This window comes from Anomaloglossus baeobatrachus, chromosome 12, assembly GCF_048569485.1.
Source record: "Anomaloglossus baeobatrachus isolate aAnoBae1 chromosome 12, aAnoBae1.hap1, whole genome shotgun sequence".
Lineage (NCBI taxonomy): Eukaryota > Metazoa > Chordata > Amphibia > Anura > Aromobatidae > Anomaloglossus > Anomaloglossus baeobatrachus.
In genome coordinates, this window is record NC_134364.1 from 36066548 (window position 1) to 36082894 (window position 16347).

Here is a 16347-nt window from a genome sequence, read left to right on the forward strand (position 1 = left end):
TGTGCTCTGGGCATCGGTAGTTGTGTGCTCCGGGCACTAGTAGTTGTGTGCTCTGGCCATTGGTAGTTGTGTGCTCCTAGTTGTGTGCTCCGGGCACCGGTAGTTGTGTGCTCTGGGCATCAGTAGTTGTGTGCTCCGACCATCAGTAGTTGTGTGCTCCTAGTTGTGTGCTCTGGGCATTGGTAGTTGTGTGCTCTGGGCACCAGTAGTTGTGTGCTCTGGGCACCGGTAGTTGTGTGCTCCTAGTTATGTGCGTCGGGCATCGATAGTTGTGTGCTCCTAATTGTATACTCTAGGCACCGTTAGTTGTCTGTTCCTAGTTGTGTGCTCCGGGCACTGGTAGTTGTGTGATCTGGGCACTGTTGTGTGCTTCGGGCATTGGTAGTTGTATGCTCCGAGCATTCGTAGTTGTGTACTCCGGGCATCGGTAGTCGTGTGCTCTGGGCATCGATAGTTGTGTGATCTGGGCACTGTTGTGTGCTCCGGGCATCGGTAGTTGTGTGCTTTAGGCACCGTTAGTTGTGTGTTCCTAGTTGTGTGCTCCGGGCACCGATAGTTGTATACTCTAGGCACCGTTGTGTGCTCTGGGCACCGGTAGTTGTATACTCTAGGCACCGTTAGTTGTGTGCTCCGGGCACCGGTAGTTGTATACTCTAGGCACCGTTAGTTGTGTGCTCCGGGCACTGGTAGTTGTATACTCTAGGCACCGTTAGTTGTGTGCTCCGGCCATTGGTAGTTGTATACTCTAGGCACGGTTAGTTATGTGCTCCGGGCACCGGTAGTTGTATACTCTAGGCACCGGTAGTTGAGTGTTCCGGGCACTGGTAGTTGTATACTCTAGGCACCATTAGTTGTGTGTTCCTAGTTGTGTGCTTTTGGGCACTGTTGTGTGCTCTGAGCACCGGTAGTTGAGTGCTCCGCGCACCGATAGTTGTATACTCTAGGCACCGTTAGTTGTGTGTTCCTAGTTGTGTGCTCTGAGCACCGGTAGTTGTGGGATCTGGGCACTGTTGTGTGCTCTGAGCACCGGTAGTTGAGTGCTCCGGGCACCGATAGTTGTATACTCTAGGCACCGTTAGTTGTGTGTTCCTAGTTGTGTGCTCCGGGCACCTTTAGTTGTTTGCTCTGAGCACCGGTAGTTGAATGTTCCGGGCACCGATTGTTGTATACTCTAGGCACCGATAATTGTATACTTTAGGCACCGTTAGTTGTGTGTTCCTAGTTGTGTGCTCCGTGCACCAGTAGTTGTGTTCTCCGGGCACCGGTAGTTGAGTGTTCCGGGCACCGATAGTTGTATACTCTAGGCACCGTTAGTTGTGTGTTCCTAGTTGTGTGCTCCGGGCACCGGTAGTTGTGTGCTCCGGGCACCGATAGTTGTATACTCTAGGCACCGTTAGTTGTGTGTTCCTAGTTGTGTGCTCCGGGCACCGGTAGTTGTGTGCTCCGGGCACCGATAGTTGTATACTCTAGGCACCGTTAGTTGTGTGTTCCTAGTTGTGTGCTCCAGGCACCTTTAGTTGTGTGCTCTGAGCACCGGTAGTTGAGTGTTCCGGACACCCATAGTTGTATACTCTAGGCACCGTTAGTTGTGTGCTCCGGCCTCCGGGCACCGGTAGTTGTGTGATCTGGGCACCGGTAGTTGTGTGATCTGGGCACTGTTGTGTGCTCCGGGCACCGGTAGTTGTGTGATCTGGGCACTGTTGTGTGCTCCGCGCACCGGTAGTTGTGTACTCTAGGCACCAGTAGTTGTGTACTCTAGGCACCGTTAGTTGTGTGCTCCGGGCACCGATAGTTGTGTACTCTAGGCACCGGTAGTTGTGTGTTCCTGGTTGTCCGCTGCAGCCGGGCATTAGTTATCTGCACTTGTATTGTGCACTGGCGCCTGACATCACGGTAGTAACTTTCCCGGTGATATCGCAGCCGGCCATTAGGTGGCGCCCCAGTGTAACTGTCTGACTTTCCTTGTCCCCCGCTGACACCTGGGCGTGGATTTGTTCGCGGTTTTCCTAGTTCATACCCTGCTGAGCCGCCGTAGCTGACAGCGCTGCTGATAGTAGGCGTGTGGTGTGCCAGTCATGGCGGAGTGCAGGGAGCTGCGGTGCACCCGGGAGAAGCACAGCACCGAGCGGCTGAGGGACGACCTCACCGCCACCGAGACCTCTGTGGAGCAGGTAGGAGGCTGAGCCGGGTCCGGCGGACATGACAGCGGGGGGACGGGGGCCGGGGAACTTTGCGCTGCTCCACAGCTGTGCGGACGCGTGTGTCAGCGAGTTTATATCACGTCACTGACAGCGCGCGCGTGTGTCTGTGTATCTGTGATATAGGTGTGTGCTGCACTTTGTGTATGATACATGTGCACGGTTACACGCGTGTTCTTGGCGTGTGCAGTTTTGTTATTGCTGTAGTTTGATCACCTCCTGTAAATGTTTGTTCACACTTTGTTTTCTTTCTGCCAAAACCTGCTCTCGTCAGTAAAAAAAAAAATTCTTATAAAAATCATGTTTTCCTGCGTTTTTGCTGTTTTTTGTTCCTGTTTTCTGCGTATTGTTAGGCTATGTGCGCACTAGGCGGTTTTTTTCACACTGCGTTTTTTGTGCGTATTTGTTCACAGAAAACGCACAAGCGCAAAAAAACGCACCCGCTGTAAAAACTCAATGCGTTTTTGTGCCCTGCATTCAATGAGTGAAAAACGCAGAAATAATTGACATGCTGCGTTTTTGTGGTCACCACAAAAACGCAGCTACAAAAAAAACCGCTGTGTGCAGACAGCACTTCTGAAAACCCGTAGACATTGCTGGGGAAGCAAAGTCACAGCGTTTTCTGCACAAAAACGCGGTAAAAACGTCTAGTGCGCACAGGGCCTTATTAACCGTCCTGTAGACGGAAAACACTTAGGCCCTGTGCACACTAGACGTTTTTGCTGCGTTTTTTGCGGTGTTTTTTTACCGCGTTTTTGTGCAGAAAACGCTGTGACATTGCTTCCCTAGCAATGTCTATGGGTTTTCAAAAGTGCTGTCCGCACACAGCGTTTTTTTTTTTTTTTTTTTTTGCAGCTGCATTTTTGTGGTGACTACAAAAACGCAGCATGTCAATTATTTCTGCGTTTTTCACAGCGTTTTTCACTCACTGAATTCAACATGCAAAAAAAAGCGTTAAAAACGTGTGCATTTTTCGATTAGTTTTTTTGCCGCGGGTGCGTTTTTGTCCAGACAAAAAACGCAGCGTGAAAAAAACCGCCTAGTGCGCACACAGATTAAGGCTATGTGCGCACGCTGCATCTCTGTGGTGACCGCAAAAATGCAGCATTTTTGGCCAATGTATTTTTTCAAGTGAAATCTATTGACTGGAAGGACTCAAAAACAGGCTATGTCCGCACGCTGCATATTTTTCTGACCGCAAAGATGCAGCGTTGTTGGCCTCCAAAAAACGCAGAAAAATGCATAAAAAAGTGTGCGTTTTTGTGCGTTTTGATGCGTTTTTTGCAGCAAAAACTCAGCGGTTGCATTTCTGTAGCCGTTTTGTACTTTCTCATTGCTTTCTATGGGGAATAAAATGCTGCAAAAAAACGCTAAAAAAAATTGACATGCAGCAGTTTTCCATTTCATGCAGGAAAAGAAACAATTGTGTGCTTTTTGGATTACTGGAATCTTAGGGTACCGTCTCACTAAATGATGTACCAGCGATTCTGACCACGATATGACCTGTCAGGATCGCTGGTGTGCCGCTACATGATCACTGGTGAGCTGTGAATCAGGAAGATCTGACCAGCGACCTGCGGCTCTGCGCTTGGTAACCAAGGTAAATATTGGGTAACTAAGCAAAGCGCTTTGCTTGGTTACCCGATATTTACCTTGGTTACCAGCGTACACCGCTTAGCGCTGGCTCCCTGCACACGTAGCCAGGGTAAATATCGGGTAACTAAGCAAAGTGCTTTTCTTAGTAACCCGATGTGTACCCTGGCTACGTGTGCAGGGAGCCAGCATTAAGCGATGTATGCTGGTAACCAGGGTAAATATCGGGTAACCAAGCAAAGCTCTTTGCTTAGTTACCCGATATTTACCCTGGATACCAGTGTACACTGCTTGCAGAGTTGGTGCTCGTTGGTCTCCCGCCGTCAAACACGCCGATGTGTGCTGCACAGTGGGAGACCAACGAGCAAAAAATGAACCAGAACAGTGTGTAACGAGCAGCGATCTCACAACAGGGGCCAGGTCGCTGCTTAGTGTCACACACAGCGAGCTCGCTGATGAGGTCACTGCTGCGTCACAAAAAAACGTGACTCAGCAGCGATCTTTCTATGTGAGACGTACCCCTTAGGCCCTGTGCGCACGCTGCGCTTTTTGCCGCGGTTTTGCTGCAGAAAATGTTCATAACCTTTCTGCAGTCATTCCCCAGCAAAACCTATGGTAAAAAAAAAAATGCTGTGCGCACGCTGCGTTTTTTTTCACCAACAGGCTCTGCTGCATATTTTCTGCAACAAAAAAACCTGCGGCCTAGATAATGGTAAGAAAACCGCAGGGAACAACCCGTGGAAAAACCGCGGTAAAACCACTTGCGGTTTTCGGGTGCGGTTTGCTGCGGTTTTTTTACCGCAGGTGCGTTAATCTATCAGAGGGTCCGGAATTTTCTTAAGAAAATCCCATTTTCTAGTGCGCACAGGGCCTTACAGCTGTTGCTGGGACTGTGATAAGCGACTTTTAGTTGAATTAAAAAAAACGAACTGCAAAGACTCTAATGTGATCGCGGCCTCCTAGTGATCACATCCTATAAGGCTATGTGCCCACGCTACAGGATTTACCGCGGATTTACCGCGGATTTTGCCGCGGATTTACCGCGGATTTGCCGAAAATCTGCAGCAGCAGCACTTCCAAGCCATTTCAATGGCATTTTGGAAATGCTGTGCCCATGCTGCGGATTTTTCCGCGGCGGATTTGCCGCGGATTTTGATCCGGAAAAATCTGCAGCATGTCAATTGTTTGGTGCAGATTTGGTGCGGATTTTTGGCTTTGAATGGGGAAAAAAAAAAAAAAAATCCGCGGCAAATCCGCGGGTGCAGATTTGCCGCGAAAGTCGCGGATTTTCAGGCAAAAAAATCCGCAGGGACATTCTAGCGTGGGCACATAGCCTAATACTGAAGACATTACCGGAGCTGTGACTGTTGGGGGATATCACCTCTGCTTTCTACAGTGCAGGTGGTCAGTAATGTCATCCGCAGAAGTGTTATTGGAGATTACATGTGCGGCTCCAAAACACGGCAGGGGGATATTTATTAGTAGAGGAGCATTGCTTCCATGGGGCTGTACATGTGAGAGCATTGCATATAACATAATGGCTGAAATAGCATTGATGGGTACAGAGAAGAGCGGGACCTTCAAGTATAAAGGATAAGGGCTCCTTCACATGACCGTTCCGTTTGTCCTGGTCAGTTCCTGTTTTTTTGCAGACCCACGGACAGGACCATCTTTTCAATTGTCTTTTGTGTTGGATCGGATGGCACATAGAAGCACTTCCGTGTGCATCCGATGCTACAAAAAAACACAAAGGATGCCGTATGTCCGCTCCGTTATTATGGAACATGTCCTATTCTGTTCCGTAATAACAGACAGTGCCTCAATACAAGTCAATGAGCCTGTAACATCCCTGGAAGCTGCACGGAAGCACTTCCATGTGAACTCCATCAGGTTGCCCGTGCAGTCTGTCTCATTCCCGCAACTGTCCGCACTGCAGTGTGTCAGCATATGCACTGCAATACAAGGCTAAGCACCCTTTAGTGCCACATGAAAGGCACTAAAGGATGCAAGATTACAAAATGCTGGGGAATGGAACATTATATATTGCTCTCGCTCTCCCGCTCGCTCTCCCGCTCGCTCTCCCGCTCGCTCTCCCGCTCGCTCTCCCGCTCGCTCTCCCGCTCGCTCTCCCGCTCGCTCTCCCGCTCGCTCTCCCGCTCGCTCTCCCGCTCGCTCTCCCGCTCGCTCTCCCGCTCGCTCTCCCGCTCGCTCTCCCGCTCGCTCTCTCGCTCTCTCGCTCTCTCGCTCTCTCGCTCTCTCGCTCTCTCGCTCTCTCGCTCTCTCTCCCGCTCTCCCGCTCTCGCTCTCTCGCTCGCTCTCCCTCGCTCGCTCTCTCGCTCGCTCGCTCTCCCGCTCTCGCGGCACACGGATGCATCCGTGAACAAAAGGACCGTTTTTTGCGGACCGCAAAAACGGAACGGTCATGTGAATGAGCCCTAATGGGGAGAGGGAGACTGTAGGTTGGGGTGTTTTGGAAGGTCCGAGCGACATGGTATCTACCTGCTGCACCCAGGTTAATGAACCTGTTGGGACACAGTAAACGGACATACGGGATCCCTTGGGTGGCAATCTGGACAACTAGGAAGCGATTCAGCTCCCAGCTGCCATGATCTGATCCCCTCATGAACCCCAAGTGATAAGTGGGGGGAAACGGCGTAGGGTAAGGATTACTGTACCAGGCATGTGTTATCTGCATATGAAGATTGGGAGACTTGGGATACCCAACCATTGAAACCACTGTAGCCCTGGAGGACTACCAACGAATAGTAGGGTGCCCTTTACATACTAGTGGCAATTTCATTCTGATCATTTGTTTGCTTATACTGGATTATCTATATGTGCTTTAATGTATAATCTAATCATGTCAGATTGACTTTTGGTTTCTGATATACAGTGGAACCTCGCCTAATGAGTAACCCAGTTAACGAGAATTTTGCTGAACAAGCAAAGCTTCCTGTATATTTGTAATTCTGTTTATGAGAAAGCTTTACTGTACGAGCAAAACACTCACCGCACACACTTCTGGTTCCATACATCCATCGCGCTCTGACCCGCTCTTGCAGTCCACACACACACACACACACACACACACACACACACACACACACACACACACACACACACACACACACACACACACACACACTCACACTATTATGCTCACCTTACCTTCCGTTCCACCACCGGTCTCATGGTTCTTGTAGTTCCCGGGTACATCGACGTCCTCGCGGCGAACTACAAGTACCATGAGGTCGGCGGTGGAACGGAAGGTAAGGTGAGCATATAACGTGTACCTTCCGTTTCATCGCCGGCCTCCTGGGTCCTGTAGTTCGCCGCTCCACTCCACTCCAGGCTGTGCATTGGCAATCATAGGGACGAAGCAGGAACTTCCGCTATCAGACGCTACTCAAAGGCAGCGCGCTGACCAATCAGAGGCAAGCGGCTCTGCCTTTGACGTCAGCGCTCTGGGTGCGGAAGTTCCTCCCTCGTCGTTATGGTAACCCGATACACATCCCGTACCGGAGAACAGCAAGTCCCAGGAGGCCGGCAATGGAAGGTAAGGTGAGCATAATATGTGCGTGCGTGTGTTTGTGTGTGTGTTTGTGTGTGGGGGGAGGGTTGCAGAGCCTGATGTGGTGTGGGGTGCAGAACCCGATGTGTGTGTTTGTACATGTGTGGAATGGCACAATAGGGAACCAGGATGGGACATATAACAAGTTGTGGAAGGAATTGTCTGCATTGCAATGATTTCCTATGGGAAATCTTGCTTTGCTGAACGAGTAACTTGGTTAACAAGCAACTCCCAGAACGGATTGTTCTCGTTAACCAAGGTTCCACTGTATGTCTATATACTTAGTTTGTATTCTTGTATGCTGGAACCCTCTATATTTATCGGAGATTTGTTCCTAGACTTGTTTGGTCTTGTATATGAATACTATAACAGTGGATATAAATATATACTGGTATTTCCCAACCCAATCTCTAAGTGGACGTGTGTCTGGCATTAATGTGCTGTATCTATTGCACCTTTTGGGAACTGGTGGTGGAACGATTTGAGGGAGAGCCGGCGTGGAATGGGGGCACCACACAATTAGGGTGCTTAAAGCCCCATTGTCAGGTAGGACCGAGAGGAGGGATAGACACCACTCCTTGTACCCAACTTGAAATATCCTGTTATCGTATTCACCTCAGGCCCCTCTATGATCCTCCTTATACCTCTCCACTAAGTGTGTATTTTCACACTACACACACTGTGTGTCTACGTCTGTTTGAATTTCATTCTATGACTTTTTAATATTATGATTAATAAAAATTGATTTTATGGGTATTATTGTTAATTTTGTTTTTTCTCTATAAAGTACCCTCACTATATGGTCGTGGTCATTTTAGTTGTAAGCTTCAGAAGTGGACGTGTTTTCAGGTTCCGAATATTGGTGATAGTCAGATGTGTTGGGGCGCAGAATGCCTTCAACATGTGGGATATGCGAGAAGAGTCATGGGGGCGGTTAGATGAGGAAAGGATAAGTGTGGAGGAGATCTTGGGAGGAGCAGAGATGACGTGGGGGTGATACAGGGAGAGACAGATTATGAGCGCAATATAATGTAGGCTTCAGCAACATGGCCTCTTTAATTGGACAAGACTTGCAGCTCAAACATTTGTGCAATTTGCCTGTGACTTTTTATATCTTGACGTTTGGGCAGTTTGACTGTCCATGTTGCGTTCGGGTGACATTAGTCTATGATAGTGACGTTTATCATGTGACTCAAGACCAATAATTCACCAAGTTTACGTTCCTGGTGACCTTCAGCTTCAACACAATCATTTTGGAATAAAGTGTAATATATTTCAATATGTGAGTAGCGACACAAAATCGTAGGTGTATCCCTACCCCCAAAGGGGTTGTCTGGTCACATGATATTAATGACCAATTGTCAGATTGGTGGGGGCCGACACTCAGGACCCCCACAATTTGCTCATTTCTTCTGTAGGGGATCACTGCACAGCCCCATACGCCGTATGGTAAGATAACAGCGCACGATCGTTGGGTGTGCGGTTGCCGGACCGCACTGATCTTATACTGATCCACAGTGAGGATTTGGACATTTTCTGATGTTTTCTGCAGCATTTCTGCACAAATTGGGTTATTTGCAATTTTGTCTCGATCCTGTTTTTTACGTGCATTTTTATGTATGTCATGTTTTAATTAAAAATGTTTTGTTTTCAATACTTCCAGGTCTTTGCCTTTGACAAATCTTTTATTGATAGTCATGTGTGGACTATATACATTTCAGCTTATTCTGTGGCAGAAATGCACTAAAAATATACAATATATGTCTATCAGTTTTGCCCATCGAGAGAGTGAAATTCTTGCCCATTCTTCCTTTGCAAACAGCTCGAGCCGAGTGAGGTTGGATGGAGAATAGGGATGAGCGAGTAGTGAAATACTCGGACTTGTAACGAGTAGGTCCTAATAGTCGGGCACTCGTTATGAGTAACGAGTGCAATGTAAGTCAATGGGAAATGCGAGTTATTGTCTGGGGCTATTAGTAGGAGCTATGATTGGTTGCTATAGGAACAAAGGACATTCATAGTATAAGAAGCTTATGTGTGAGGTAATAAGATGTCTGTGGAGAGATGGATAGAGAGAGACAGACAGACAGACGGGCACAGACAGAGAAAGAGGCACACAGGGAAAGCGACAAAGAGAGACAGAAAAAAAAAAAAAGCCAGACAAACACAGACAGACGGACACACGGGGAAAGAGACAGAGACAGACACTGGGAGAGAGAGAGAGACAGAGACACACTGTTAGTGCTAAGCCACACGGCGAGAAAAACAGTGCGAGTGGAGTGCGATCAAACATCGCATTCCCCCTCGGACCAATTCTAGCCTGTGTGTCAGCGCACATGAGCGATTATTTTCTCAGCCCTAATCGGACTGAGAAAACAATCGCAGCATGCTGCGATTGTAATCCGAGACTCTTTCTCTCGCACCCATTCAAGTGAATGGGGCGAGAGAAAAATCGCACTGCACTCGCGGTACATCGGTGTACCGCTAGTGCAGTGCGAGAATGGCAATAGCCGGCTACGCAGGAGAGAGGGAGATAAATCCCTCCCTCCCCTCCTGAGAGCCGGCCCGCCCCACGCAGCTGAGGTCTGCTCGCACGAACGGACCTCAGTTGCAAGGACACACGCATGACACTCGGCTCTGCTGTACTGCCAGCACGAGCCGAGTGTCATGCAAGTGGATCGCAGTAGTGCCAGTGTGGCCCCAGCCTTACTATCCCGGGCAGCGCCCGGGTGCTACAGCTAGTAAAAATCAGAAAAACTGACAATTTTGCGGTGGTTTCTTAATTTTGTCTAGAGCTGTATATATATATATATATATATATATATATATATATATATATATATATATATATATATATATATATATATATATATATATATATATATATATATATATATATATATATACACACACACTATATAGTTGTATAAAAATAAATAATTTTTAAAAAATGACGTAGCGCTCTGCGGTATTTTTGAATCTCAGCACAGATAAAGCAGACGGCTACAGGCTGTTACCCCCACCCCCATCTGCCTTGCGTTACCTTGGCTGGCAATCAAAATATAGGGAAGCCCATTATTTTATTTTTTTTTTTTATGTTAAAAAAAAAAAAAAAAAAAAAATGCGTGGGCTCCCGCTGTAATTTGATCGCCAGTCAGGTAAAGCCAGGCAGCTGGGTGTTGGGATTTTCGGCAGCTCGCAGCCTCCCCTGGAAATGGCGCATTGTTTCTTAGCGTCATTTCCAGGCGCTTTACCCGGCTATTCCAGTGGCTTGATGGCAGTGGCACACTGGGTAATAAAGGGGTTAATACCAGCTTTGTATTCTTAGATGGTACTAAGCCCGAAATTCATGGTGTCACGCCAAATTAGACATGGCCACCATGAATTTCTAGTAAACAGTAAAAGAAAAACACAACACAGGGAAATTTTTTTATTAGAAATAAAACCAAAAAAAAATTGAGACTCCGTCTTTATTATAAAAAATCCGTAGTCCACAGGCACAGCAATGTCAGCTCTGCTTCATCACTCTGTACAGACAGTCTATACAGTGTGAGAAGCAATGAACAATGTCAACTCTCCTACATCACTCTGTACAGCAGCAGCTATACAGAGTGATATGCAGGCTGACACTGAGGCCGGAGTTCCACTTACGTGTGACTCGTGCAGTCTCGCTTGGGCATCACCCCGAATGGACTGACACTCTCCGGACGTGAGTGCCGACCACTCCTGTCAGGAGAGTGTGCCGCCGTACCGGGTGATGCAGATGTAACACTAGCACAGTCACTGTCAAAGTTCAGTTACCAGGACCTTCGAGACGTCATAGTTATGTGACCAGTTTGTAGCTAATGAAGTAATACAGCATTCACACGTGACTGGGTCACATGGCTATGACGTCATTGAAGGTCCTTTTGTAGTCAGTGCTGGTTACCGGGCGGCACAGCAATGATCGGATGAACGCGGAAGGAGAAATGGCGGGAGGCAGAAGTCTGCAGGACGCGTCGTGGGACCTGTAAGTATGATCAAAATGTTTTTTAATAATGTGATTTATCAATCTTTGTAGTTCAGGATCGCCCATCCCTACTCGCTACTCCTAACGAGTAATCACATGGATGCTCGCGGAGTAACGAGTAGCCCGAATACCGTACTACTCGGCGAGTACCAAGTAGTAACGAGTATACTCGCTCATCCCTAATGGAGAACGTTTGTGAACAGCAGTTTTCAGCTCTTTCCACAGATTCTCGATTGGATTCAGGTCTGGACTGTGACTTGGCCATTATAACACCTGGATACGTTTATTTGTGAACCATTCCATTGCAGATTTTGCTTTTATTTTTTTGGATCATTGTTTTGTTGGAAAACAAATCTCCGTCCCAGTCTCGTGCTCCTGTATTTGGCTCCATCCATCTTCCCATCAATTTTAACCATCTTCCCTGTCTCTGCTGAAGAAAAGCAGGCCCAAACCATGATGCTGCCACCACCATGTTTGACAGTGGGGATGGTGTGTTCAGGGTGATGAGTTTTGTTGCTTTTATGCCAAACATATCGTTTGGCATTTTTCCCAAATAGTTCGATTTTTGGTTTCATCTGACCAGAGCACCTTCTTCCACATGTTTGGTGTCTCCCAGGTGGCTTGTGGCAAACTTTAAACAACACTTTTTATGGATATCTATTAGAAATGGCTTTCTTCTTGCCACTCTTCCATAAAGGCCGGATTTGTGCAGTGTACGACTGATTGTTGTCCTATGGACAGACTCTCCCACCTCAGCTGTAGATCTCTGCAGTTCATCCAGAGTGATCATGGGCCTCTTGGCTGCACCTCTGATCAGAGAAAGACCCCGACATGGACAGAGAGAGACCGAAAGACCTACAATCTGTTTGTCAAAAAAGCATGCAGAACGCAACAAAAATGCAGTGCAAGCACATTTTGGTTGCGTTTTGACACCCCTTATTGATTTCAATGGGTGGAAAATGCAACCAAAACGCACAAAAGAAGTGACAGCTGCTTTTTTAAACGCATCGATTTTGTCAAATATTTGGCATCCAAAACGCTGCGTTTAAAAAGGCAACATGTGCATGGAATTTGCTGACGTCTGAGACTTTGCTGGGGAAGCAGAACGCATGCATTTACGCTGCTGTTTTAAACGCTACGTAAACGCGGGAAAAAAAACCCCGCAACATGCGCATATAGCCTAAAGGTGCGTGCCCACGATCAGTGTTTGTAGCGTTTTGGACGCAGCATGCTTCAGCTGCATCCAAAACGCTGCGTTGTACAGTACAAGTGACCGCCGAGGGACTCAGAACTGGGCCGGACTGTTCTGGGGACGTCAGGCGGGGGTCCAGCTCCATGACCCTGGCGGTGTCTTTAATAAAGGGGATGATGATGGGAGTTGTATTTTTAGAGGGTTTTTTTTAAAGTTTGTGATGCCACCTGTGGTTTTGCGGCTATGTCCGCCATCGCTGCGGTGTGGGTTTCCTGGAGCAGGTAATGAGGGCCAGGTGAGGTGTTCTTACTCCCCACAGGTAGTGAGGCCCCGAGATAACCAGTGATTAAATGAAAGGTCTATGAGGGCAGGCTGTGACACCGGAGGAATGGAGACGACACCAGGGCTTTGCAATAAGTCTTTTACTCACTACCGATTCTCAGTTTACAGCCAGATTAGTCCACCACGGTATGCTGGGATCCTCAGTGATGGGCAACCACCGATACAGAATAAGGCTACGTGCGCACGTGTGCGCTCTGCACCGCACCTGAAAGGTGTGCTTCAGAGCGCAGCTGAAAAGCTCCGTTCTGAAGTGCATGGTGCCGGCAGAGAACGTGCGCTCTGCATGCAGCTCCTGCCAAGCGCACGGAAGAAGTGACATGTCACTTCTTAGAACGCGCGCTTCGGGCAGCAGCCGAATCGCTGCGCTCTAAGACGCCACGTGCGCACGGCCCCTGCACAATCTCCATAGATTATGCAGGGGACGCAGGACGCATGCAGTTACGCTGCGCTACATGCAGCGTAACTGCATGTAATACGCACACGTGCGCACATAGCCTAAGTCCGAGGCCAGTACCAGTTCTCCTTTGTTTGGCTTTCCTGGCCGTCTCTCTGCACCGACTTTCTTCCTCCTGTCCTGCACCTCCACACACAGTGCCCTGAGCCAGGAGCCACGGACCTGCAATGGGACTTTTGCCTGCCTGGCTCCCTCTGGGGACCTGCAATGGGACTTCTGCCTGCCTGGCTCCCTCTGGGGACCTGCAATGGGACTTCTGCCTGCCTAGGCTCCCTGGTCCTCTGTGGCCCCCCTCCAGCGGATTCGTGTGCTGCTTGTGGCCCAAAGGTGCGTACAGCCACCCTGGCCTCCAGTGTTACTAGGCAGTCCTGAAGTATCGTCCTAGCCTAGGGTCCGGAATCCCGTTTGCGACCAATCCCTTCACTTTGAGCTACTGTCTGTGAAATGTGACTATATGGGTATCTGATACACCTCCCCTAAGTCACTGGGATCCTTTCTTCCATCTCCTCAGAGTTGAGCAGGACCCCTGGGGTCCTCACCCCTAGTTAGTCTCATGGTTCCCTCCTCTTGACTGACTGTCCACGGTCAGTTGTCAACTTTTTAACTTGGCTCCGCCCATTTTACCTCATACAGCTCACCCACTAAGCTCCATCCCTTGAATGGTTCTAGAGACGGTGCACGGGGCTTAAAGGGGTGGTTCACCCATATTTTTTATTTTTTAGATCGATATTATATTGAAAAACAAAGTTTCTCTCAAATACCTTATGTTGGCAATAGTGCCTGTGAGAGGCGCTATTGCAGACCGCTGTTCCCCTCGCCTGACCCCCGGGCTCCGTGACCTCGGGGATCACGTGACATCACCGTGGCCGGCTGCAGTCTTCCTGACTCACTGTGCTGCGGGTGGTGTTTCACAGCCCAGTTTGTCTCCTGCTGTGAGGGAGGAGGGAGCAGAAGGGCTGTGACAAGCAGTGAAACACCGCCCAAAGTGCATCACTCACGGACACTGCAGCCGGCCGCGGTGTCAGGAACTTGACGTGACGTTACCGGATCAGTGAGGTCACGTCTCGCAGGTACTATTGCCAACATAAGGTATTTGAGAGAAACTTGGTTTGTCAATATAATATCGATCTAGAAAATAAAAATATGGATGAACCACCCTTTTAAGTGCCATAACCAGATTACTGGTCGCTAAGCATTACTGGGACCTGCCCCGGCCCTGATCTAGTGTGTGAGCTAATAATTGTGTGTCTGCAGGTTTTTGGTGCGTGAACCGGCAGATGGCCTCTTTCTTACCCAGGATGGGGCACCACACCTCTGACTGAGGTGCAGTACCTCTGTGGTGACGGTAGCCTCAGGGGCGCCACACAAGCATAGCGGATGGATTTCTCGAAATCCTGTGCCCACTGTGCAAACACTGACCTGCATTGTCCAACATTTTAATGGATTGAGGATTTGCAGGTTGTGGGGTTTTTGTTTTTTTTTTTTTTTTTGTTTTTTTTGTTTTTTTTTTCATGCGTGAAAATCACTGTTAATGCTCGGACCATATTGTGACATATGAATGAGTACTGTCTATGGATTTTTAGTTTCTGAGCTCCACGCTTCTGTTCTCATGGTGTGGGTGCAAAGCATTTGGGGGAACATTCCCCGCATTCATTCTCTTCACTCTTTGTTTGCCTGGTTCATGTACAATCTGTGCATTTCCACATATTCATCATTTAGTGTATATTATTTCTTTTAAATAAACTGAATTTATTCATTTAAAATATGTTTATAGTGAAGACGTATAGCTGGAAGGTTAAAGCTAATCTCTCTGCAGATTTCTTGGTACAACCTGTATGTTTCAGATCTGATGAGACTGATGTATTTACCGTATTGTTCAGATTATAAGAAGCACTTTTCCTCCCAAAAATTTGGGAGGAAAATGAAGGGTGCGTCTTAAAATCCGAATATAGCCTACCGGTGTGGCTGTCTGTGCGGGCGTCTGGGTGCGTGCGGCTGAGTGCGTGCATTTGTGTGGCCGGGTGCCTGTGGCTGTGTGCCGGCTGCCTCTCTGTCCCGGCGGCCAGCTGCTTCTCTGTGCAGGCAAGCGGCCTGCGGTGGCTGTGCGGCGGGTGTCGCAGTGTGTCCACGGTCCAGTTTCAAATGGTGGCGCCAGGAGTCAGCTCATGCACAGATGGAGCCCTTGGAAGAGAGTTCCATCTGTGCATGCGCCGCTGCGGGTGCCATCACTTGAATCGGGACCGCGGACACACTGGAACACACCACTGAGCGGTCACCGCTGCCACCACTGAGCAGTCACCGCCGCTGCCCCCACAACCTCTGCCTCCTGTGATCCTGCTTCATCACCACTGCTGCCCCCCTCTGGTAAGACAACACCGGAGTATAAGACGCCCCTTTTTTTTTTTTTTTTGCCTTTTTTTTTTTAATCTCTAAATTTAGGGTGCGTCTTTATAATCCGGTGCGTCTTATAAAACGAAAAATACGGTACTTTGAAAATCCATGTCTGAATAGCTGTATATTTTTGATATTAAGATGAGCTTATTTATTCAGTCTCCTCCCAGCCGGACTGACGGCTGCAGCTTGTACTGAGCATTGTGAGACCTCAGCAAAAATCTGAATGAAAACGAAAGATCTGCAATCTGCTGCATGCTCATTCTTCTGTGGATTTTCACCCTATTCAGTGAATTAGTAACTGAGAAAGGCGAAATCCAAAAAAACACTTGCAGATCTGTGACCAAATCCACTGCAGAATTTCTCTTGCAATGTATGCACTTGACCTAAAGGGATCCTGTTAATGCCATTTACCTGCAGATATTTTGGTAATCCTTAGGTAAATATACTTGTTGCCGGCTTGGTGGAGCAGCTGCTACAGTCAGAAAATGAAGTTTTATTCTCCCTGCAGCTGCTGGTTTCCAGTCATCAGGGCGGTGCAGGGAGCTGTAGCTGTTAAAGTACCTGAATTGATGATCATACACTCACTGTATGGTA

The 16347-nt window shown here is 48.2% G+C and overlaps 1 protein-coding gene across 1 annotated transcript in view; it reads left to right on the forward strand.

Annotated features, from left to right (window-relative positions):
- Window positions 1-2025: 2025 nt before the first annotated feature.
- Window positions 2026-16347, forward strand: part of FNTB (farnesyltransferase, CAAX box, subunit beta) — an 80416-nt gene continuing 66094 nt past the window's right edge. The window contains exon 1 of the mRNA XM_075329929.1: window positions 2026-2171. Within this exon, the coding sequence (XP_075186044.1) occupies window positions 2076-2171 (96 nt within the window). The 5' untranslated portion in view covers window positions 2026-2075. The remainder of the gene's footprint in view (window positions 2172-16347) is intronic.